Source organism: Dasypus novemcinctus, chromosome 11, assembly GCF_030445035.2.
Source record: "Dasypus novemcinctus isolate mDasNov1 chromosome 11, mDasNov1.1.hap2, whole genome shotgun sequence".
Classification (NCBI taxonomy): domain Eukaryota; kingdom Metazoa; phylum Chordata; class Mammalia; order Cingulata; family Dasypodidae; genus Dasypus; species Dasypus novemcinctus.
In genome coordinates, this window is record NC_080683.1 from 45865985 (window position 1) to 45891391 (window position 25407).

At 35.7% G+C, this 25407-nt stretch overlaps 1 protein-coding gene across 1 annotated transcript in view; it reads left to right on the top strand.

Moving 5' to 3' along the window:
* The window catches only part of CD109 (CD109 molecule), a 161786-nt gene that overhangs the window by 109604 nt on the left and 26775 nt on the right, over positions 1 to 25407 (top strand). The window contains exons 20-24 of the mRNA XM_004475970.5: positions 2104 to 2217; positions 4373 to 4591; positions 5333 to 5477; positions 9470 to 9646; positions 21888 to 21969. Of these exons, the coding sequence (XP_004476027.2) occupies positions 2104 to 2217; positions 4373 to 4591; positions 5333 to 5477; positions 9470 to 9646; positions 21888 to 21969 (737 nt within the window). The remainder of the gene's footprint in view (positions 1 to 2103; positions 2218 to 4372; positions 4592 to 5332; positions 5478 to 9469; positions 9647 to 21887; positions 21970 to 25407) is intronic.

Consider the following 25407-nt stretch of genomic DNA (forward strand, 5'->3'; position numbering starts at 1 on the left):
CTACAACCCCAGATACCCAGATCTACCAAATTTAACTTTTTACCACATTTGCCTCCTTTCTTCTTCCCTCCCTCCCTCCCTTATTTCTTTCATTTGAACACTTGAGTGTAGGTTGTACATGTCATATTCCTTGAACACTTAATAATGCCATATATAATTCCTAAGAACAAGGATATTTACTCATTTAACCACTTTAAGTGGAGTTATCAAGTTCAAGCAAGTTCGCAGTAACATAAAGCTTACAGTCTTTATACAGTCCAATTTTTTCATATTTCTCAATGATGTCCCTTTAAGCCTTTTCTTCTCCCTTGTTAGATTCCATCCAGGATCATATATTATATTTAATTGTCTCTTTAGTTGCTATTTCTTTTCTTTTCTTTCTTTTTTTTTTTAATCGTGGGGACATCTACTCAGTATAAAGTGTCCCATCTCAATGACTCCCAAACGTACTATTCAGTGGGATTAATCACGTTCACAATATTGCAGTACCCATACCACCTTCCGTTATTAAAACTTTCCCATCTCAAATTATACATATTATGCTTTGTAAGTTCACAACTTCACTATTTAAAAAAAAATTAAAAAAACCTTCCCAAACAGAAACCCTACCCCCATTATACATTAACTCTTCTTCTTCCTGCTTCCCAACTCTTGACAAACTGTACTCCAATAACTGTTTCTATGAGCTTGCATCTTCTCCATGGATAAAACCCCTTTTTCATAACAGATATTTTATGTTGTTCCTTTACCATCCTGAACTGAAATTCATAGATATTATAACCTACCTAAATATACAGTTTCCAAAAAAACACAAACCCAATACGATGCCCTAAATTAGATGCTAAGGAGAAGTAAAAGGAAAGTAATGTATTACAACATAATATGTATTTCATTGTGTAAGTGACTAGGCATAGCTCTACTTAGAAGACTTAGTGACATACTTACATGTTTATCTCAGGCATAGAATTACCCTGCATGTAAAAGCTACAAACGCAGTTTGATATACATGAATTGTTTCATCTACTCAAAAACCTCGATTGGCATTGCCTGTAGTGAAGTACATTTCTGAAATGAACAACTTTTGTAAAGTTACAAACAAAATAAGGAAAACTTTCTCTCGATTTATAAAATAGTTGAATTCATGAAAAAACAGTGTATGTTAAAATTGTGCAAAAATACTTTGGATTTATATATAAGTTGGAATTAAGTTTTAGGCTCAAGTAATTACAAACAGGTGCTGTATCTACATGAATGTCTGAAGGAGCATTTGAGAGTCATGAGGAACATGAGACAATTCTTCATTGCCTGGGACTGTCCTGAGCGGGGCACACCTTTGCCCACTAAACTCCAGTAGCACTTTCCAATCATTGAGACAGCCTGACACAGCCATAAAATGTCCAAATGGACCTTTTCAGGGAATTACTGCTGGCAATAAGAACCATTGGCCTAAACGAATCAAGATTTATCCTTGGAGGCAAGGGAGGGGTCAGCCTCCCCTGAAAACACTTGGCGGACAAAATCGGCATTGGGTCACAAAGGAGAGAATTTTGTGTGTATGTGTATGCGTAGAAGGTAGTTAGAACACCAATGGGTCAGCCAATTTAGATTTCCCACACTTGAATCTGAATCAGCAGCTGTTTCACTTATCCAGTGGCATCTAAAAGCAGAATGGTAGAGTCAGTATAGCATAGGAGAAGGGGCACTCGCTTTGGCAAGTGCCAGTTCTGGCTCTTCCACTTACGAACAATGTGATCTTGTACCAATTACAGAGACCCCTGAGCTTTGGTTTTCTCCTCTATAAATTAGGAACATAACAACTTGCCTCATAGAGATGCCATGATTAAATGAGATAATTTATATAAAGTGTCTGGTTCATAGCGGGCATTCAATAAAATATAGTGATTATTGTTAAATAACATAAATTAAAGCAATTTGCCATCATTCATTTGGGATAAGTTGTTATTTGTTTTCTTTTGATAGGCAAGTAGACATTTCTAGGTTAAGTTATAAACTTCATGGGTTTTGTGAAGATTGCTTTTAAATGCATAAAATAGGAAGCATTTTGACTTGAATAAAAATATGTATTCATTATTTTCTTTCCAGCTTCGAGCCTTTCAACCATTTTTCATTTTTTTGAATCTTCCCTACTCTATTATCAGAGGTGAAGAATTTGCTTTGGAAGTAACCATACTCAATTATTTGAAATTTGCCACTGAGGTAATACGTTAAGCTTTTGTTAATCATTTACATTTCTGGAGAAAATGGAGGAAACTTGTTCTCATTAGGGATTGGTGTGTGTAATGATTGGGTATCTGGGCATCTAGGCATTTTATGCATTTCTGGAAGACTGAAAAGAAACTCTGGCAGTGATTATTTCTGTTTCTTAATGTTTTAAGAATGTTATTAACACGTCTAAGCGTTCTCCTTAGTTTTCAGCACAGATTCTCCACTTCACGCATGTGCCTGCCTTTTTGTGCATTTCCTCATGCTCTTCCCCACATTGCCGGTTTCTCACTGTCATTTGGGCCCACTGCAGTTGGCAATAATTACTCCTTTCAAGACCTGGCTCAAAACTATGATGACTTTTTAGAAGGAATCTGTTAAGTTTGTAGTCCCCATGTTTATTCTGTGTGTTATATTTTCAGGGATTTGTTGGTTTGAGTCATGTGCCTTTTGTCACCTTAGCTAGTTAGTTCCCTGGAAGGCAAGGATAAAGCCATTGTCTGTGTTGTGTCCATCATAGTATTTCCTCCCTAGAGTCAGTAGGGATATATAATCCAATGAACTATATGAAACTGTTATAATCACTTTAAGCACCATAGCTATAAAGTAAATTTTTTTGGCAATTTTGTTACAATTGAAACAATATTATAATTATACTATTAACTATAGTCCATAGCTTACATTAAGGTTTATTCTTTGTTCAGTTCTGTGTGGTTTTATCTTTTAAATTTTATTCTGATAACATAATATACAACCTGAAATTTCTCATTTTCTCTACTTTCAGATATACAATTCATTCCTGCTAATTACATTTACAATGTTTTACCTCCATTACCACTATCCATTGCCAAAAATTTTTAATCACCTCAAACTGAAACTCTGTACCAATTAATCATTAACTCCCCATTCCCCACCCCTACCTGTAAATATGTTTTTTATTTTTTGTTTTATTATTTTTAAAATTAGAGCAGTTGTAGTTTTACAGAAAAATCATGCAGAATGTACAGAATTTCCATATAGTACCCCCACCTACCACCACACCACACAAAGTTTTCTCTATTATTAACATTTTACATTACTGTGGTACTTTTATTAAAATTAATGAAGCAATATTATTATAATTATAGTATTGACTATAGTTGATAGTTTACTTGGGGTACACCGAGTTGTACGTTTCTGTGGTTTTTTAATGTTTTTATTCTGGGAATGTACACACAACCTTAAGTTTCCTGTTTTATCCACTTTCAAGTAAACAATTCAGTGGTGTTAATTACATTCACAATGTTGTGTTACCTTCACTACCACCCATTACCCAAACTTTTCCATTACCCCAAATAGAAGCTCCATACCTATTAAACATTTACTCCCACTGTCCCCACCACCCATAAAGTAACTTGTTTTTTAATTTTTGTTTTTATTTTTTAATCTAGTCAATGTAGTATGGTGTCCAAAGAAAGAATCTGCAATCAGAAGAAGCCCTAGATTCAGTATCCAGCTCTACTACTCACTAGCAAATAACTTAATCTTAGTTTTCTCATCTGTTAAGTGGGAATCATAATTATTATATCTACAAAAATATTTGAGAGACAAATGAGAAAATAGATGGGAAATAGTTAGTACAATATAAAGCCTAGAGAAATGCTCTTCTTGACTACTTAAGCATAATTCATAAAATTTCACAACCAAGATTGGTTCAGGACTACTGTCTGAGTCACATTTGGCATAATTTTAGCAGAGATTCCCAAAGAACGTAGTAACATTTTGTCCTATTTGTCTAAAGTTTTCTAATGAGACCAGTGTCACAGGATGACACAGTTAAATCAGGCTGGTAGCAGTATCAAATTATGAAATAACCTTTCCGTACTCATTCTTACCACTCTGTGGCTTAGGATAATGAGAGTTATTAGTGGAAGGACTAGAAATGGAGCTCAAGAGTACCTTTTCCCAAATGTATTGAGGTAGAGGGGAAAGCATATATAAAAAAATGAAGTTTTTCCTGATACCCTTTGATGTTCCCCTTGGCTGAAACTTTGTCTCATCTTTCTCTAGTCTTGGGCCTCACAAATTTAACAGTACTTATAGTGGTGATAAAACAACACTTACCAGAGAGCATTTATTATCAAACCAGGTGTTAATTTTTTTCTTCCAGGTTAATGTAATCATTGGGAAAAGTAATGATTTTGATATTCTGATGGCTTCAAATGAAATAAATGCCACAGGACATCAGCAGACCACACTAGTTCCCAGTGAAGATGGGGCAACTGTTCTTTTCCCTATCAAGCCAACGCGTCTGGGAGAAATTCCTATCACAGTCACAGCTATTTCACCCACTGCTTCTGATGCCATCACCCAGAGGATTTTAGTTAAGGTAAATGTTAGATGTCTTAAATAAAGGAAAATACATACTTGAAAATGAAACAAAAGATGGTTTTTCTCTTGGTTAAATTTGTGGCAAGAGTAGGTTGTCTCCTCCAGCCTTCTAATAGTGCATAATTGTTTTCTCATCTGTGTAGAAGTATCTCACATATATGTTTTAGAAATAATTGTCAATTTCTCTTTTAAATTGAATCAGGGAGTATGACTATTAAGAAAAAAATTTACAGTTAATTACATCTACAAACTGTGTTACATTGGATCCTATTAAATCATAGTTAAGCTGATACACAGACTTGGAATTCCTCAGTGCAGATAAAAGAGATTTTGTAGGTTTTTCCAGAGAAGACATTATACACAAAAAGGCAGCTCAGCATAGTGGACAAGTGCTTAGTTTCTGGGGTGGAATAGCCCTGGGTTCATCTCTCAGCTCTGCCAAGTGTGGCTTTGGATGATGTATTTAATTCCTCTGTTTGGATAACAATAGAGCCTCTCTCATAGTATTTTTTCATCACCTTGTTATTTTCATTGCCATTCCATGAAATGTTTAGTCTAATTTAACTAGAAAATAAACATTACTAACAGATTTGAAGTAAGAGTGAAAAATGGTAGGGACGTATCTCACCACATACAAGCTGCAGATACAACAAGCCAGATGTTTGTCTTAATATCTGCATGCAGTTCCCTGTAAATAAGTTAGTTGAGACCACACTAATTGTGTTCCTTTTCTTGATAGGCTGAAGGGATAGAAAAATCATATTCACAATCTGTCTTTTTGGACTTGACTGACAACAAGAAACAAACTACCCTGAAAACTTTGAATTTCTCATTTCCTCCTGATACAGTGAGTGGTAGTGAAAGAGTTCACATCACTGCAATTGGTAAGAATAGAGCATATCACCACCTAATGGTTTATTTGTTTAGGTAATATATATTTTCATCTTTTATAGATGTATTTTCTTATTTAGTACTAAAGAGAAGAAGTTGAAAAAGTTTTAAATTTGTACAATCTGCTGATGGTAATGGGAAACCTATTTTCCTAGACCAGTTCCTTTCAGTCTTCAGTGTGCACAGGAAAGACTTGGGGACCTTGTTAAAAAGCAGATTAAGTTCATTAGGTCTAAAGAGGGACCTGGGATTCCACGTGTCTAATAGGCACCCAGATGATGCTGATGCTTCTGGTTTGGGGACCACATTTTGACTAGCAAGACCCTGATGATAATGTGGAGTAATGGAGGGGTTATTTCTAAGAATAGAGCTTTTGATTTCTGTGGCTCTGGACCAATGGTAAGTATCTGAATTTTTAATGAAGCTTTATAAAAATACAAATATCTGTGTTCCACTCTAAGCCTACTAAATAAAAATCTCTTGGGAGGGGGTATGACTAGGATATATCTATTTGAAAAAGTTCCATGAGTGATTCTTACAACCACCAAATGTGGAGAACTACTGCCTAAAACAATTCTCTTTGCTGGATACAGGTAAACTTCAGTAGAAAGGCTGACTTTGGTCACCCTTTCCTATCACCTTCCAGTAACTTAAAAGAACTTTTGGATTAACTATTAAACATAGCTTCCACAAAAATGTTTATCTAGCTGTGCTTTAAAAATAATTGAAGGAAATGTTTTATTAATGACATCTAAATAACTTATTAGTTCCTCAAAGTGTCAAGTTCTAAGGAACTTGTTCATGGATTCTTTTAAATCTCACCTTCAGGTATAACTCTTTTTTTATTATAACCCTAAACAACCTGAATTCCTATGCAGAAGACTTTATTTGGAGCACTGGACATAATTCTTAAAATGAATTAAATAACTTCTCTATTTAGGAGACTAAATTCTGCCTAAGGATCTCCTGCAATGTTGGCATCTGGGAGGTACAGTACATACATATATACACATATGCATGTGTGCATATACATACACACCCAAAGAGAAGAAAACTTGAATTAAAAAAAATTTTATTGATATATATTAATAAAACATGCAGTCTACCCAAAGTGTACAATCAATGGCATTTGGTATATACATTCATCAATTCAATCATCATTAGATTATTTTTATCATTCCAATATTAATAGTAATATTTCATAATAAATAATAAAACAAAAGGCTGTACCCCTTCATATTTTTTAATATATTTTTTATTTTTAAAAGATACTTACATTACATAAAAAAATGTAAGGGATTCCCATATGCCGCACTCCCCACACCTCACACTTTTCCCCACATTAACAACTTCTTGTGTGGTACATTCATTGTAATTGATGAACACATTTTGGAGCATTGCCACTAAGCATGGATTATAGTTTACATTTTAGTTTATAGTGTCTCCCACTCAGTTCTGTAGGTTATGCAAGATATATAATGGCCTGTATCTGTCATTGCGATGTTATTCAAGACAATTCCAAGCCCTGAAAATGCCGCCATATTACCCCTCTTTTTCCCTCTCCCTGCCTTTAGCACCTCCAGTGGACACTGTCTCAATATCAATGATACATTTTCTTCCATTGCTAAAATCACAAGTCCATAGTAGAATACCAGTAAGTCCACTCTAGTCCATATTTTATTCCTCAATACTGAGGATTCTGGGACAGGGATGCCTACTCCCCCTCTAATTGAGAGGGGGCTTTGATCCCATATGGCTGGTGGATGGGATTTTCCTGCTTGCAGTTGTAGACTCTCTTATTTCGTTGGTGTGGTGGTTGTCTAGCCTCACTTCCTTGTTAGTTGTCCTGGGTGAGTCCAATGAACTAGAAAGTAGATGTTGCAACACCACTGAGGCTTAGGGCCCAGCTAGCACATGGACAGCCCAGAGATTCAGGTCCCTTGGACGTACACCTACCAACTCCAGCACCAACTAGAGGTTCAAATGAAAGGGATAGAAGAGGAATATGTAGAGAAATCACATCTGAGTCCAACTCTGTCACGCTTAGGAGCACAAACTCCAAAGTAGAGCCCACTGGCAAGGCACCAAATTCTGGAGCTATCTGCCATGACCGTAGGACCTGGGTATCTCCAGACCCTTAGGAGCCCCATTATTTGGGGTGGTATCTACTTTGTCCATGAGATCCTGCTGAGACATACATAAGCATTACCTCTCTGATGACCTCCTGATTCACTTTGAAATCTCTTAGCCCTATAAACTCTTTTATCTTTACCTTTTCCCCCTTTTATTCAAGGTCTTTTTGCAGTTGCATCATCAGCCAGGGCTTAGTAGTAACTGCTTGATGCCAGGGAGTCTCATCCCTGGGAATCATGTCCCATGCTGGGGGAAAGTGTATCCCTTAATATTTATCTCTCAGGCTCTGTAAGCTTCCACTGCCATACGTAGCTGCTATTTCATTTCTGCCTCTCTAATTTGTTTTGTACATTCATATTTTTCTTAAGCATTTTCTTTCAATTTTATTGATATGTATTCATAAAGAATAAATCCATCCAAAGTGTACAGTCAGTGGTATTTGGTGTAATCACATGTTTGTGCATTTATCACTTTAATCATTCTTAGAGGACTTTCATTATTCCAATAATAATAATAAACAAAAAGCAAACAAAGTTCATTACCTCTCCATCTCTCTAAGCCTCACCTGGCATACATAGTTGCTATTCTTTTTCCTTCTCTCTAGTACATTTGTATTTATATTTTGTAAAAACAGTCTTATATATGCAATATCACCCATATTCATGTTTCACATGAGGTTTTACTATTTTATATTCTCTCATGTTACAGTTTTTAGCAGAAAGCTTGAATTTTAAATGTGTACTACCATTCCTTACATTGGAATGAGTCAGTCTATGGTCACTGAAATACTCTGAGGTTTGATTTTAAGCTTGATATATAGGAATTATTTTTCAAGTTTTATTTTTACACAACACTGATCAAAAAAATTTTTTTTGTAACTCAAAATATATGGATATTACTTTACTTTTTAGAATTTTTTGAGAGTGTATATTTATGTTCACTTTAAATATTAAACATATAAGCTGCAATGGTGATATTATAAACTCTATTCATTCTCTATGTTAACGTCTAAAGTTTAAGACATTATGTATACTAATATCCTTACAGCCTACTCCTATGAAGGACTGTTTCTCTTTTTTTGATTTATTATATTTTAGGATCAGATTTTCATTAGGTATTTGGACTTGGGATGGTGTAAGTTTCCAATATAAAATACATAGAAACATCTCTTATCCACACAGCTCAAAAACATTGGGTTCAGAATTAGAACTCAGCTTTTATATTTCTGTACTTTTACTTATTACTCTGAGTCATGAGGTTAGATTATAGTATGAAGAACTTTTTAAGCATGTGTTTTGTTTAATTTTAGATTACCAACTTTGAAGAATATTCCATATTCTTTTTGATCTTGAGATTCATGGAAGTACTTAGACTTGTTAGTTATACATTGTTGTTGCTAAATATAGCACATTTTAAAATGCTATCATATAATCCCTGCACTTAAAAAAATAACTTCTCAAGTATGTATAGTGTATTAGTAAGGAATTGGAATAAAGTTCTCTTTATTGTGAAGAATATTAACGAAACAATTTTTCCTGTATAAGACTGATGTTCGTTTAATGTCAGTTCTTTATGTTTTTATTGAAAACATTTTAAAAACTTATTTTTGTGTAGTGTATGCATATTTTTAACTGAGTTAAAGTCTCCTAGTTTATCATATAATCTACAAGTTCAGTGCCATTGTGTTATCATTTATTTGACCAGTCTTCCTAACATTCTCAAAAGTTTCCATTCTATTCCCAGCAGGGTAATAATCATTTCTTCAGCGTCAGTCTCTTTATGAAAGTCTCTTTGTCACCAGCAGGTAACAGTTATTGAGTGTTTACTGAGAATTGAATGTCTTTGCTTTCAGGAGATATTCTTGGTCCTTCCATCAATGGCTTAGCTTCATTGATTCAGATGCCTTATGGCTGTGGTGAACAGAACATGATAAATTTTGCTCCAAATATTTATATTTTGGATTATCTGACTAAAAAGAAACAACTGACAGATAATATAAAAGAAAAGGCCCTTTCATTTATGAGGCAAGGTAAGCACTTTAGAAACACACTTTTCTTTGAAAACAAAGTTTTATTTTTTTCCCCAGGAAGAGTTGACTCCGGACTATATTTCAAAATAGGTTTTTTGCCTTTGGTTTGTTATGGTAAGAGATGTTGCTATTGTACTATGCTAGAAATGAAAGCAATGGGAAGCTGTTACCGTCCTTGGTTTCAGCTAATGGTTCACTAATCACTGCTGAGATGTTAGTAATGGCTTCAGGAGTTAGTTTCTAGAAAGGTTTGTGTGTTAGTTAATAAGGGACCTGAAACCTAACACTCTTTAAACCTCTAAAGGAATGAGTATTCATTTATTTATTCCTTTTGTGCCAGGATCAGTTCTATTGCTAAGTCGACAAAAGAAGTCAAAGCCTTTCCTACCAAGGAATTCATTGTTCTCTGGGGAAGACAATAATGTCATGTGGTTTGTGTGGTAGGGGTATGGTTTGTGTGGTGGGGGCGCATCTTGGTGCGTTTAAAACGTCAAGCAGGTGTTAGGAGAGAAAGTATGACTCCTCAGAAGATACCATACCAATGACGACTCTACCCTGACTTCTTGGGAGTTGGATACCTTTCACAGACACCCAGATGTTTGTGTCTGCAGCTCACTAATAACAGCAGTTAGCCTTAATTGAACACTTACTGTGTGACAGTCAGTGTTCTAAGCACTGTACATCTAACAAGTCATTTAGTGCTCACAAGTGGTATTTATATTATCCCTATTTTTACAAATGAGGGCACTGGATAGAAAGTTAACTAATTTTCCCAAGGTCATATAGCAAGTAAGTTGGTGGAACTGGAATTCGGCATTGATATCTGGCCCCAAAGTTCATGCTCTTAGCATCCACACCTATGAAAATTAAAAGTTGAGAAGTTTTTTTTTTTAAGATGTATTTTATTTATTTCTCTTCCCTTCCGCCCCCGCCCCCCTCCCCGTCCCTGCCCCCATCCCCGTTGTCTGTTCTGTGCCCATTTGCTGCTTGTTCTTCTTTTTGTCCATTTTCTGCTGTTGTCAGTGGCATGGGAATCTATGTCTCTTTTTGTTGCGTCATCTTGCTGCGTCAGCTCTCTGTGTGTGTGGTGCCACACCTGGCAGACTGCACTTTTTTCCATGCTGGGTGGCTCTCCTTATAGGATGCACTCCTTGTGTGTGGGGCTTCCCTATCTGGGGAACACCCCTATGCGGGGACACCCCTGTGTGGCACGGCACTCCTTGCACACAGCAGCACTGCACATGGGCCAGCTTCACACAGGTCAAGGAGGCCCGGGGTGTGAACCGTGGACCTCCCAGGTGGTAGACAGACACCCTATCCACTGGACCAAGTTTGCTTCCTGAGAAGTTTTTAATAATAAGGCAAATATAATTTCCTGAAATGCTTTAAAAGCCAAACACCTAAATTTATAGTCTCAGCTTTGTGCTTTTTGTTAGGAGATCTGTAGCAAGATTTTTGTGCATACGAGTTGATTTGTATACACGATTTGTATGACACACGCTATCCATCAAACTCATAAGCATTAGACGGGTTTACAGAATGACTGGAAAATGCTTGTTCAGTGTAATCTGAGAAAAGAGTAGTTCAGTACTTTCTAACTCATAAATCTTATTTTATTTTTTTAGAGGAATGAATTAAATGCAAAGTAGAGGCAAGCCATTAGGCTTTTTGATAACTTTTCCAGCTTAGAATTAGAAAACTCAGTAAAGACACTATTTTGATGTGAGCCTTTCTTCTAGTTTCCCTCATTATGCAGAGACCTGTTTATCCTTAAATAAAATCTGTGTGGTAGTAATTTAATCTAATTCCCACAATCTGTGTGGTAGTAATTTAATTTAATTCCCACAACATCCTTATGAGGTAGTTGTATGGTTTTTATTTCTATTTTACAGATGGGAAAACTGAGGCACAGGGAGGTTGAATAACCTACCCATGGTTACCCAGCTCATGGGGCAGAATTGATCCTTGATCTTGGGTAGTCTGGCTCCAGAATCCAGGTGCTTTCTCAGTATAATAGGGATAACTCTAGTTTGCAATGTTCCTGGTTGTTAGAGGCAACAGGATAGGATAGAAGAGGTAGGAATTGGGCCAACTTGCTTGGGAATGGCTAATATGAAAGAGACCTCAATGGGCGTTCTGATAAAATGGTAAAAGAGAAAAACGCAGGCCTGTATGGAAGGAGACACCAAGGTTAGGATAGAACAGAGTGAGTTATAAAGTGTTTCAACCACATAGATGAGTCAGTGTCCAAAGATCTACTTTAAGAAGATGCAGACAAAGGCTGACTGTTAGAGATAGGCAAGGAGTTGGAAGTCAGGATACGTGCACACTGTGTGAGAAGACAAACCAAGGGAAACAAAGGTTTGGAAACAGTGTACATTGGTGAATGATTTCTCCTACAGGGCTTTGTGTGCCCTGAGTTCTGATGTGGGGAAAGAGCTGGTCATAGATTCCCCCCTCAAATTAGGGCCAGGCCTCACACCTGGGAGATGGTTAGATCCTTTAGGATATTCTCAAAGATCTAGCAAATGGCACTTTCCATACAGTGTTATCCATTTAATGTTTGTGGGTTACTCTTATTTTAAATGCATAATGTATAAATACAAGAACTGCTTTTTCAAATACCACAGTAAAGTTCAAGAACTGAGTGCTCTCAGTGGTATAGTGAATGGCATGCTAAAAATAAATGTAATTTTGCACATTGGCATAGCAGTTATATTTAAGGAGTTGAGTAAAAATATTTGGAATCTCATATAATTTAATTGTGGTACCTTTTGAAAACAAGATTCAAATTTGTATTCAAGATTCAATTTGGGAAAGATGGGATACCAGATCAACACCTAAAAATCAGTAATGTTTATATATACAAGCAACAAACAATTGGAAGAAGAAATAAAAAAAAATAGTCCCTTCACAATAGCAACTAAAAGAATCAAATGTCTAGTAATAAATCTAATCAAGGATGTAAAGGACTGTACACAGAAAACTACAAAACATTGCTAAAAGAAATCAAAGAAGACTTAAATAAATGGAAGGACAGTCCATGTTCATGGATTGGAACACAAAATATCATTAAGATATGAATCCAACCCAAACAATTTACAGATTTAATATGCAATCCCACTAAAAATTCCAACAACTTCTTTGCAGAAATGGAAAATCCAATCATCAAATTTTATATGGAAAGGTAAGGGGCTCCAAATAGCCAAAGTCTTTCTGAAAAAGAAGAATGAAGTAGGAGGATTTACACTTCCTGATCTTAAAACTTATTACAAAGCCACAGTAATCTAAACAGCATGGTACTGGTACAAGGCAGACATAAAACCAGTGGAATCAAATTGAGAGCTCAGAAATTAACCCTCACATTTCTGGTCAGTTGAATTTTGACAAGGGTGCCAAGTCCAATCAATGATGAAAGAAGAGTTTCTTCTTCTGGGAAAACTAGATCTCCATTTGAGAAAAAAATAAAAGGAAGACATATACCTTATACTTTATACAAAAATCAACTAAAAGTGGGTCAAAGGCCCAAATATAAGAACCAGAACTATAAAAATCCTAGAAAAAAAGGTAGGGAAGTATCTTCAGGACCTTATGTTAGGCAGTGGCTTTTTAGACTATACTGAAGCCAAGCAACAAAAGAAAAAAATAGATAAATAGTACTACATCAAAATTAAAAACTTTCGTGCACCAAAGGACTTTGTCATGAAAGTAAAGTGACAGCCTACAAAATAGGAGAAAATATTTAGAACCACTTATCTGATAAAGGTTTAATATCCAAAATGTGTGAAATAATTCTTCAGCTTAATGACAAACAGACAAACAAACCGAGTGAAAAATAAGCAAAAGACATTTCTCCAAAGATGATGTTCAACATCATTAGCCATCAGGAATATGCAAATCCATGAGGAAATACCGTTTCACACCCATTAGAATGACTGTTATTAAAAAATTGGAAAATAATAAGCATTGGAGAGAATATGGAGAAATGGGAACACTCATTTATTGCTGGTGGCAGTGAAAAATGGTGCAAATGCTGTGGAGGACCATTTGGTGGTTCCTTAGAAAACTAAGTATAGAACCACCATATGACTGTCAATCCCACTACTAGGTATATACCTGAAATCATTGAAAGATGGGACTAGAAAAGATATTTGCACACTGATGTTCATAGTGGCATTATTCACAATTGCCAAAAGATGGAATGGATAAATAAAATGTGGTATATACTAACCCTAGCCTTAATAAACAATGGAATATTATTCAGCCTTAAAAAAGGAATGAAGTCTTAATACATGTGACAACATGAATGAACCTTGAGTATATGTTGAGTGAAATAAGCCAGACACAAAAGGACAAATATTATATGATCTCACTGATTTGAAACAATTAGAATAAGCAAACTCATGGAATCAGAATCTAGAATATAGGATACAATGGGCCTGGTTGGAGATAGAGAATGGGAAATTAAGGCTTAAAATGTACAGGGTTCCTATTTGGAGTGATACAGCGTTCCTATTTGGAGTGGAGTGATGGAGAGTGGTGATGTTTGCACATCATTGTGAACATAATTAACAGCACTGAATATGTATCTGAATGTGATTAAAAGGGTGAAGTGTTAGATTGTATATATGGTAACAAAATAAAAATTTAAAACAATCCATGGAACTACCCTATACAGTGAACCATAAGTTAAACAATGAACTTTAGTTAATAGTACAATTATAAGAATGTACTATCATCAGTTGTAACCAGTGTTCCACACCAATGCAGGGGTGACATATGGGAATACTGTATTTTATGCATGATTGTTCTGTATACCCACATCGCTAATAAAGAAAAAAAGCTTCAGTTTGGCTCGTTTCAAGTTATACATATATAGGAATAAGATTGGTACTTATAATTTGTTGTAAATTATTTTGGATCACTTAATAAAATAAGTAAAATATTTCAGAAAATGCCATATAATTCCATATTTATATATGCTTTATGAATTGTTATTTTGGCTAATCAAATATTAATGCTTTTAAAAAGGAGAGGATAATTTTTATAATTTGAACCATTTAAGAATAACTCCTCCTTAAAAGTTTGAGTGTGTATTCTAGGTACTGTGTTCTGGGTTTTTTTTTTCTTTTTTGTGGTGTTTGTTGGTATTTCATCAAAAGCAGTCCTGATTAGAAGGTTGCCAGGTCTGCTGCTTGGGATCTTTCCTCACATTTGTTGTTTGGTACAAAGTACAGAGCAGCCAGAAGGCAGAAAAAGCATTGTTCTCTAAATAAGAAATATTATTTCAAATTTTGTTGGTATGATGAGTACTACTACCATAAAGTAGGTAAGTCCCACTTTGGGAGAGAGTGGTGTCTGGTGATTACAGCAGCAGCTTGAGAAGCATTCAGACTTGAGCTCTGAACCCAGTTCTTACTTTGGGCCTGTTTCCTTAGTCACCCCAAACTTGAGTTTTGCTGCCTATAAGAAAGGGGTAATAAAAGTACATCGTAGGATTTCTTTGAGGATTAAAAGAGATATTTTAGAACTTTTTTCAACACATAGTAAATGCCCATTAAATGTCTACCTATAGAGTTAGTTGCTTCTAACTGGGAAGTCATGGTCTAAAGTCAGCAAGTAAATCCTATCAATCTACCTTCAAAAATGTAACTTAAATTCTTCCACTTCTGTCCAGCCCTTGCCTGATTGTTTCATTCAAACTACCGTCTTGCTCAAATGGACTATGTCAGTAACTTCCTAATAAGTAGTCTCTCTGCTTCAGTGCTCATTCTTTTTCAATACATTTTCCATTGATCACTAAAGGGATCTTTTGAAACATCAAAATCATGTCACTGTCTTACTTGAAATCTTCCAGTGGGTTCCTGACCTTGGCCTGCAGGACCATCCATGACTGGCCTCAGCTTCCGTCTTTACCCTCACCTGATGCTGCTCTCTCTGGCTCCACTTCTGTCTGCATCTGGAGCACTCCCAGCTCCACAGTGCTTCAGGCCTTTAAGCTTGCTCTTCCTTCCCCTGGGATGCTCTTCTGCCAGATCTTTCTGTGACTGGCCCTTTCTCATCATTCAGGTCTTAGCTGATATGCCCTTTCCTCAGAGTGGCCTTTCCTGCTCACTCAGTAACTCTCATTTACATTATTCTGTTTTATTCTCTTCACCACACATAACATTATTTAAAAGGATCTTGTTTGTCTTTTATCTGTCTCTTGCACTAAAAATGAGACCTTGTTTATTTACTCCCCCCAGCCCCTACTTCACCTGACTTATTCTAGGCACCTCAATAAATACAGAATAGTTGAATGAATTTGTTGTCAATATTGCTTTGGGCCTCCGTTTCGTCATCTTAATATGGCAGTGGGCTTAGAAGATCTCTGATGTACTTCCACCATGCAGTAATTATCTATTAAAGCTAAAAGTTCTACCCTCTGTTGGAATGTTCTGATCAGTGAGGCAATGTGACCAGCAGATTCAATGTGTTTATTATCCTTTGAACTGGTAAAGTGGGTGATGAAAATCAGCTCAATAGAGCTCCCCCAAATGCATTGTTCATGTACTGAAGTAAATTGCATTTCAGAAGTAGTAGACCAGACCTTCTTGGTGTAATGATTTACATTAAGAAATCATTGTCTCATTTCAGAAAATTTGTTTTTCTTTTGCTGTCACATTTGCCAAGTCCTTTAAATATACTGTAATTGTTTTTATTTTTAAAAGAAATTAAGTGGCTTTGGCAGAAGTCATTATAATATTTAAGTTTCTTTTATGAATGGCGCATTGTTTTATTTAAATCATGCTTGGTCCAGGAGCCTTGTGACCTAACCCATTGTTTTTTTTTTTTGGTTCAAAACAATAGCTGCATAATTGAATGAAGTGTCATTCACTGTCAAAAAGAAAAACAGAACTATAAAATCAAAACAGGTTTTGATAAGCACTGCATATTTGACCTTATTAATTTGAGATTTAAATCACTTGATTTCCTCTAAATATTTAATTCATAGTTCGTGTGGCTCAATTTTTTCAAGTCTAGTTGGAAACACATTATATTTTCTTTATTGAGATAAAAACAGGAAAAACTAGGTTTCAGAATTCTCTTGTTGCATTTGGTCATCACATGAATGACTAGAGGTAATAGAGATGAAGCTTAAAGACCAACAACTTGGTAAATTTCTTACTTTCCATTTCATGTTGTGGAAAGTGAGGAAATTGATAATGATATTTTTCTTTTAATACAGAGAATATTTTTATCAGTTTTTTTAGGGAAAATGTTTGATATAGTCAAAAGGAGCTATATTTTTGACTTATTTATGTGTGATTTTGATGCTTGAGGTAAAACAAGTCAAATTATGTGCAGAACTTTACTCTTCTGTGCATTTCTGTGAACAGTGCTTTCCTATGATAAATCTGAAATTTGTCCATTCATAAATATTCCAAGGAAAATTCATGATCCAGTAAAATATGAATTTTATCTGGCCCTTTATAAATAGCAGTTCAGGGATCATTATCCTAACAGTCTCTCGATTTTTTTTTTGTTTAGTTTTTGCATTTTATTTTTAAAGAAGCTTTAGATTACAAAAATATTAATAGTATAGGGGAGGGAATGGATGTACCTTGATAGTTGAGCGCCTGTTCCCCAAGTACAAGTTAAGATACCAGGTTCAATCCCCAGTACCTCCTAAGAACAAAACAAACAAAAGGAAAAAAACAACTCTCATTGGGGAGTGAATGTAAGTCAGTGATTGAGTGCCTGCTTCCCATGTACAAGGTCCTGCGTTCAATTTCTGGTACTTCCTAAAAATATATATATTGTATTCCTATATACTCCATCCTCTCCCCTTCCTACTTTCCCCCATTAACAGCATCTTTAATTAGTGGGGTACATTTGTTACAATTGAAGAACACATATTGAAGCTTTGCTACTAACAACTAACAAAAGGATGATGATGAACAATACCCATTCCAAAGAACAGAGAGTATCTACAACTGCGAGCAAGACAGTTCAATTTGATCTGGCCCATGGGATCTCAATTTCTTTTTATTTCAATTTGAATAAGTGTCTTCTAGCTTTGATCGCTTTCCAACTCAAGGGCTATTCATAAAACTATCAACTTAAAGATGATACTCTTACTTCCTCATAAGCTTTTAGAGAAAACCATGTTTTTGCCTTTTTTACTCCTCCTAATGAAAAGTTTCCAACTTTGGTGACTACACTGTAATGTTGAATTGTATTAACAGTAAACAATACAGGGAAGCGGATTTGGCCCAATGGATAGGGCGTCTGCTTTACCACATGGGAGGTCCAAGGTTCAAACCCAGGGCTTCCTGACCCATATGATGAGCTGGCCCATGCGCAGTGCTGATGCGCATAAGAAGTGCCGTGCCATGCAGGAGTGTCCCCCATGTAGGGGAGCCCCCATGCACAAGGAGTGTACCCCATAAGGAGGGCCCCCTAGGGCGAAGAAAGTGCAGCCTCCCCAGGAGTGGTGCCGCACATAGGGAGAGCTGACACAACAAGATGACGCAACTAAAAGAGACATGGATTCTGGGTGCCGCTGACAAGAATACAGGAGGACACTGAAGAACAAGCAGCGAATGGACACAGAGAGCAGACAACTCAGGCAGGGAAGGGGAGAGAAATAAATAAAAACAAAAAACCAAAAAAACAATAAAGTGGAGCCAACAATATTGTTTTCTACTTATGGAGTGGAAATCAGGCCTCATGTGCTGGAACGATGTGGAGGACAGTCGAGGTTACTCCAGTAATTCATGGCTGGTAAAATAAGCAAGGAAATCCTTTCATGGGGATTTCCACAAGGAGAGTCAAATAAGCTCTTCTCTCTAGGTTCTGATTTTCTTCTTTATTTTGTCATGGAAGCAGAGCCGAAATTTGGATTCTCTGGTCTGTCTAAACCAGCTCAAGAAATTTACTCCACGGCTAGAAAGTGCATGTGGGCAGCACCCCCCCCGCCCCCCGCCCTGGACTGGCTGATCCTGGTGGAAGAATGGTGCTAGCTCTTGATATTAATGAGTAATGTTGGAGTCAGCCACCTGAGAGTAATTTCTGTAAGCACTGATCTCATCTCCATGATCTCATCTCTCTGACCTGTTTTACAATATCTCATACTTGGAATACTTGAAGTTGTTGATGAGATGCTCAGGTGCTTGGAGGCACATGGTCTTCTCTTTGAAGCTGGTCCTTCTCACAGAAGTACCTCCTACAGTGATGGAGGGTCCCAACCTTTTTTGTCCCTTTCCCTTTCCATTTCCCTTTTCCTTTGCATTTCCCTTCCCTCCTCTTTTGTTTTTTGTCAGATTGAGTTCACAGCAAAACTCCGTCCACCTGGTGAATTTAGTCCTAACTTGCAAATCAAGGGAGAATGTCCTGAACTCTTTTGCTAGTTTCCTTTGTGAACATTAGAAAATTATTCTGCTGCTTTGTGATCCCTGACCCTCTATGAAGAAACGAAGAGTGTTTTTCTTTAGGTTATATGAAAACTAAAGGGTGTTACAGTGAACTAGGGAAGTGTTAATAATAATGCCCATCATTTTGTTTTTCCATTCTTATGGATTTTATTTTATATTTGGAATATGTAGAACATTATCATTCTTCCCAAAGCCAAATTTATTTTAGAAGTTAAATCCAGAGGTGTTTCTCTCCCTCTCTTATTCCTTCTCCATACCTCTTGTGGATAATCAACTTCCTTAGTTTCTAGTTTATCTTTTTCTGGGTTTTCTTCTTCTATTTTTTTTGTAAAAATAAGTATGTACAAGTATGTTTTCTTATTTTCCTTTTTTCACACACAAGGTAGGCTACTATATATGCTATTTTCTGATTTTGCCTTTTTCAATTACCAATATATCCTGGAAATTACAGTATATCCTGTAGTTACATAAATTTGCATATCTCTTCCTTATTCTCTTTTCATAACTGCACAGTACTCCATTGTGTGTATGTACCATAGTTGATTCAACCAATCTCCAATTTTGGGGCATTTAGATAGTTTTCAGTATTTTGCATTTACTAATAATGCTTCAATGAATAATCTGCATATATATTTTGTACTCTTGGAGGCAGGTTAGATTCCTAGAATCAGGATTATTGACTTAAAGGGCAAAGACATTCTCCTATATAGAAGTTGTACTGCTTTGAATTCACTTTAGCATTGAATATGTACTGGTTTCCCTACAGTCTTCCCAACAGAATGAGTGGTCAAGCTTTGATTTGTGAGAAATGATATCTGAGGATAACTTTAATTTGCATTTCTCTTATTATGAATATAGTTCAACATTTTTTCTTTATATCTTTTTGTGAATTGTCTATTCCTGTCTTTTGTTCATTTTTTTCATATGTTTTTTTAATCTTTTTGCTCAAATTTTAAAAGTTCTTTTAGGGATAATATTTATGTGTCTTATATGTTGCAAATACTTTCTTCTAGTTTGTCATGTATCTTGTAACTTTGCTTATAGTGTGTTTTTGCGATATAAAAGTAAAAAAAAATTAGTCAAATCTATCATTTTTTCTTTTATTACATCTGGATGGTTAGAAAGCTTTTTCCTACACTGATATTGCCGAGTAATGTCTATTGTTTATTGAGAGTTTGCCATGTAAAAGGTACTGTGCTGAGGACCTTTCATATATTTTCATGTTTAATCATTGAAAGGGTTCTTTGAATTAGGAGACAGTGGCTTTGGGGCCAGATAGACCTTAGTTAATTCCTAGTTCCACTACCTGGCTGCAGTGTGACTTTGCACATGGTATTTGTACTCTCTTAGTTTCAGTTTCATCATGTGTAAAAAGGAGATAATAATAGCATCTATATCATAGGGTTGTTGTGAGAATTAACTGAGTTAAACCTGCAAAGTGCTTTAAAAATTCCTTACACATAGCCAGTGTTGAATAAAGGTTGCTATTTAATTACTATACCATAATACTTCAATTATAATAAAGATTATAGCATAATGCTTTCTTCTCAAGCAAAATTCTGTCATCTCTTTAAATATTATTTAATTCCTTTCACCATAGGGCTGAAAGATCATCAGGAAGCATGGTATCTTGTTTTTCACATGCCTTGTTTTATCCTAACTTAAATTAGAAGCTGAGATCTCTGGGGCCTCTTATTGAAAGTCTCAAGGAGGAAGGTTTGGGACATGGCAGGATCAGATTAATTGTAATTTTAAACGGTTAATGCTCATGTTTTGTTAGTGAAATATGAATAATAATTTCTTATATTTATTGATGTCTCTATAATGTATTCATAGCATAAAAGTTGTTTATTGCTAACTTTACTAGGTAATGAACTCAACTTTTTACAAGTAAGTATGATTGTCAGACTACTTGACCATACTGCAAAGCTGTCTGCTGTTGGTGGAAATCCTGTAATCTTCAGGAAGGATTAGTACTTATCAGAGCATCATTGATGAGATTTTGAGTTGGGAACGTTTCTGGTTCTTTCTTCTGTTTGCTTTTTAATGATAAATTGTTGCTGTTTTTAACTTCGTTTTTAGCGAGTTTGTTGTGGGCCATTTAGTGTTTCTTATGGTATTTGGCCTATAAGATTTCTCAGCCCCTGGAATTTGAGACCTGTATGCATTGTGCTGCAAATATGAAACATCTGTCCTTTATTTGTAAAGCAGATACATGCATTTTAATCCTGTTCCAATTGACTTCTATAGCTATCCTTCATTACTAACTCCAAGTATTTCTTTTATTGGAAACTTGGAATTGGTGTGGTTTTGGTTTACTTCAGTTGGCCATGGCCAAAAACATATAAGAGCCACTGTCTTAGATTATTTAGCATTTCTCCCTCTATTACTGGCCTAAGAATAATAGAAAGTATTTTTAGTTTTTGTTTTGGTCTGAAACTTTAATTATGATCCTCTTGATAGTATTTTTCTTAAGTAGCAAACAATATGAAATGACTGAGCATTAAAATCATTGTAGTGAATTCTACATTAAATAAAACTCTGCCTTTGATTTGTTTTTGAATGACTAGAAATGTTGTTTAGCCTATATATTCTTTTGTATTTAATTTGGGGATATTGCAGTTTCTATTTTGTAAATTTTGCTTGAGAAGTCCTGTTATTGCAAATCCCCCACAGTACTTAATGGAGAAAATACTTATTAGTTGTTGACTTGTTTTCTCCTTCTTTCCTCTTATCTGTCTATGTATCTTCAATATACAGTCATGACTAGAAACTTTTATTCATTACAAGTTGATTATATTAAATGGCCATTTTTGTGTATTCAGGTTATCAGAGAGAACTTCTCTATCAGAGGGAAGATGGCTCTTTCAGTGCTTTTGGGAATGATGACCCTTCTGGGAGCACTTGGTAAGTGTTTTTGCCAACTGAATAAATCCCTCTCATGAAATGGGATTTCACTAGGTCAAAATGGCAGTGGAATTGACAGACATATTTCTATGTATAAGCTTGGAGGTTGCTTTTCATTTGACCCATAGCCTGACTTTAAGAGATTATTCTTTTTAAATATTTAAATAAATCAAATATTTTTATTTAGAAAAGATAAATAACAAATCCTCTCTTTTGTGGGAAAAGCAAAAATAAAAATAGTTTATGACTGTGGTGCAGCTAACAAAAATTTGATTGGAGATACAAAGTGATTGTGACCTAGTTCTTTCCTTAATCTGAACTTGATTAATGCAAGTGTTGTGTTAGTAGAGTCAATTTAGTTTTTTTAAGGTTATATTTTGTGATTAACAAACATTGATGTAATTAAGTAATGAGCACCCAGAGTTGCCTCTGGAATAGAATCTCTGTGTGTCCGACTCAGAATGATTAATCTCTCTCCTTACACTATCTTCAATTTCATATTTCATTCATTAAATGATTGCCTAACTTTATCAGTCAGGTTAGACTAGGCATGCTGTGGTAACAACAAAAAACCAAACTAAAGCAAAACAAAAAACATACTCCAATCTCAGATTATAACAACAAACGTTCTTTCTTGCTCATGCTGCATTTCCATTGGTAGCAGGGTCAGCAGGGACTCTGTAGTCTTGGCTTCCACTGCCACCATCTAAACTTGAGGCTCCATGGCTTGCCATGACTGGGAAAGAGAAGGCTGAATCCAGCACTGGTAATTGGATACTTCATCATGGGACTAAAGTTTCTGCTCATTTTCTCAATCCACATACCAAAAGTAGAAGAGAACTGGATATTATTGAATATTAGTAATGTTTACCACACTAGACTTTTTATAAGATGAAATAGATCTGCTTCCAATTTTCTTTTGGCATGAATCAGGATATGGATCTATAAATAGAAGGTTTTCAGTTTTGAATTACTCTTTTTTTTTTTATTAGGGAAATTTCAGGTTTAAGGAAAACTCATGCAGAAAATACAGAGCTCCCATATACCTCCTACTGCTATCCCACTGTTCTCCCCATAACCAACACTTTGCACCATTGTGACACCCCTATTAAAACTGAGAAAATAACATCGCAAAAATCAGAACATTAACCACACTTCATAGTTTATACTGTGTTGTATATTCCTATGACTTTAAAAAAATTCATTTTTATTTCATAAATACAACCCTAACTTTCCCCTTTCAACCAGTCATGTAAACACAATTCATTGGTGCCAGTCACATTCACAATATTGTGCCATCATCACTACTAACTACCAAAACTGTTCCATCATTACAAACAGAAACTCTGTACCAGTTAAGTGTTAGCTCCCCCAAACCAACTCCACGCCAGCCCTTGTAACTATATGCTAGTTTCTGACTCTATGCATTTGCTTATTCTAATTATTTCATATTGGTGAGATCGTACAATATTTGTCCTTTTGTATCTGACTTACTTTATTCAACATGATGTCTTCAAGGTTTATCTGTGTTGCCAGATGTATCAGAACTTCATTCCTTTTACATCTGGATAGTATTGCAGTGTATGTCTACACCACATTTTGTTTATCCGTTCATCTGTTGATGGACATTTGGGTTGCTTCCTTCTTTTGCCAGTTGTGAGTAATGCTGCTTTGAACCTTGGTGTGCACATATTTGTCCGAGTCCCTGCTTTCAATCCTTTAAAGTATATATCTAGTAGTGGTTTTGCTGGATCATATGGTAACTTAATACTTAACTTTCTGAGGAACTGCCAAACTCTTCCACAAGGGCTGCACCATTTTAATTTTCACCACCAACAAATGTGTGTTCCTATTTTTCCACATCCTTTCCAACACTTGTAATTTTCCATTTTTAAATAGTACCATTTTAGTGGTTGTGAAATAGTATCTTATTGTGGTTTTGACTTGCATTTTGCTGATGGCTAATGGTGTTGAGCATCTTTTCATGTGCTTTCTGGCTATTTGTTTATCTTCTTTGGAGAGATGTGTTTTCAAGTCTTTTGCTTATTTTTAAACTGGGTGTTCATCTTTGTGTTTTTCATTTGTAGAATTTCTTTATATATTCTGGATATTAAACATTTATTGGATGTGTAGTCTCCAAATATTTTCTCCCATTCTATAGGTTGTCTTTTTATATTTATGATGAAGTCCTTTGATGCACAGAAATTTAAAATTTTGATGAAGTTTAATTTATCCTTTTTTTTCCTCCTGTTGCTTATGTTTTAGTATAAAGTCTGAGAAACCGTTGCCTAGCACAGGAGCCTGAAGATGGTTCCCTATGTTTTCTTCTAGGAGTTTTTTAGACCTGGTTATTACATTTAGGTCTTGGATCCATTTTGGTTTGATTTTTTTTATATGATGTGATTTTGGGGTCCACCTTCATTCTTTTGCATATGTATATCTCTAGTTTTCCCAGAGTCATTTGTTGAAGGAACTCTTTTTTCATCATTGAGTGGATTGGGCACCATTGTCAAAAATCAACTGTCAGAGATATGAGTGACTGTTTTTCAGCTCTCAGCAGATTTCATTGGTCTATATGCCTGTCCTTATGTCAGCACCATGCTGTTTTGATTATTGTAGCTTTGTAATAAGTTTTAAAGACAGGATGTGTGAATCCTCCAAGTTTGTTCTTCTTTTTCAAGATGGTTTCAAGATGGTTGGGCTGGCAAAGGGGCAGGGCCAGTGACTGAGGGCTGGCTTCATCACTACCTGAAGTCAGAGGGTGAGGTATTTTGGAAGCAGCTGGCTGAGGCTTTGCTTGGGCATCAAGGTCCAGGGAACTGGGCCCCATCCCCAAGGCCCCCTTGCAATAAAAGCGTTGAAAAATCACAGATGCCTGGCCAGTGGGGATGGGGGTGGGACCGGACTTGGGGTACTGAAACCTACCAGGCAATAACCTTTTTTTTTCCCCTTTATTTTAGAAGAAGCTTTAGATTACATGAATGTTACATAAAAAATATAGGGGATTCCCATAAACCCTACCCTTTCCCCCACTTACCCCCATTAACAACATCTTTCATTAGTGTGATACATTTGTTACGATTGATGAACTCTTATTGAAACTTTGCTACTATGCATGGTCTATAGTTTACACTATGGTTTACACTTTGCAGAGCACAATTTTTATAGGTTTTGACAAAATGTATAATGGCTTGTAACTGTCATTACAATTTCATGCAGAACAATTCCAGCATCCCCAAAATGCCCATGTTATATCTATTCTCTCTCCCTTCCCTCAGAACCTCTGGTGACCACTGTTTTTATATTAATATTACAAGTTCTTCAATTTTTAGAATAATAATAAGTCTACTTTTTTTCATCCGTATTTGCATTCACCCTTGTATGTGTTTGTTCCTCAGTCTTGAGGATTTGGGGATGGTGAAGCCCACTCTGCTTCCA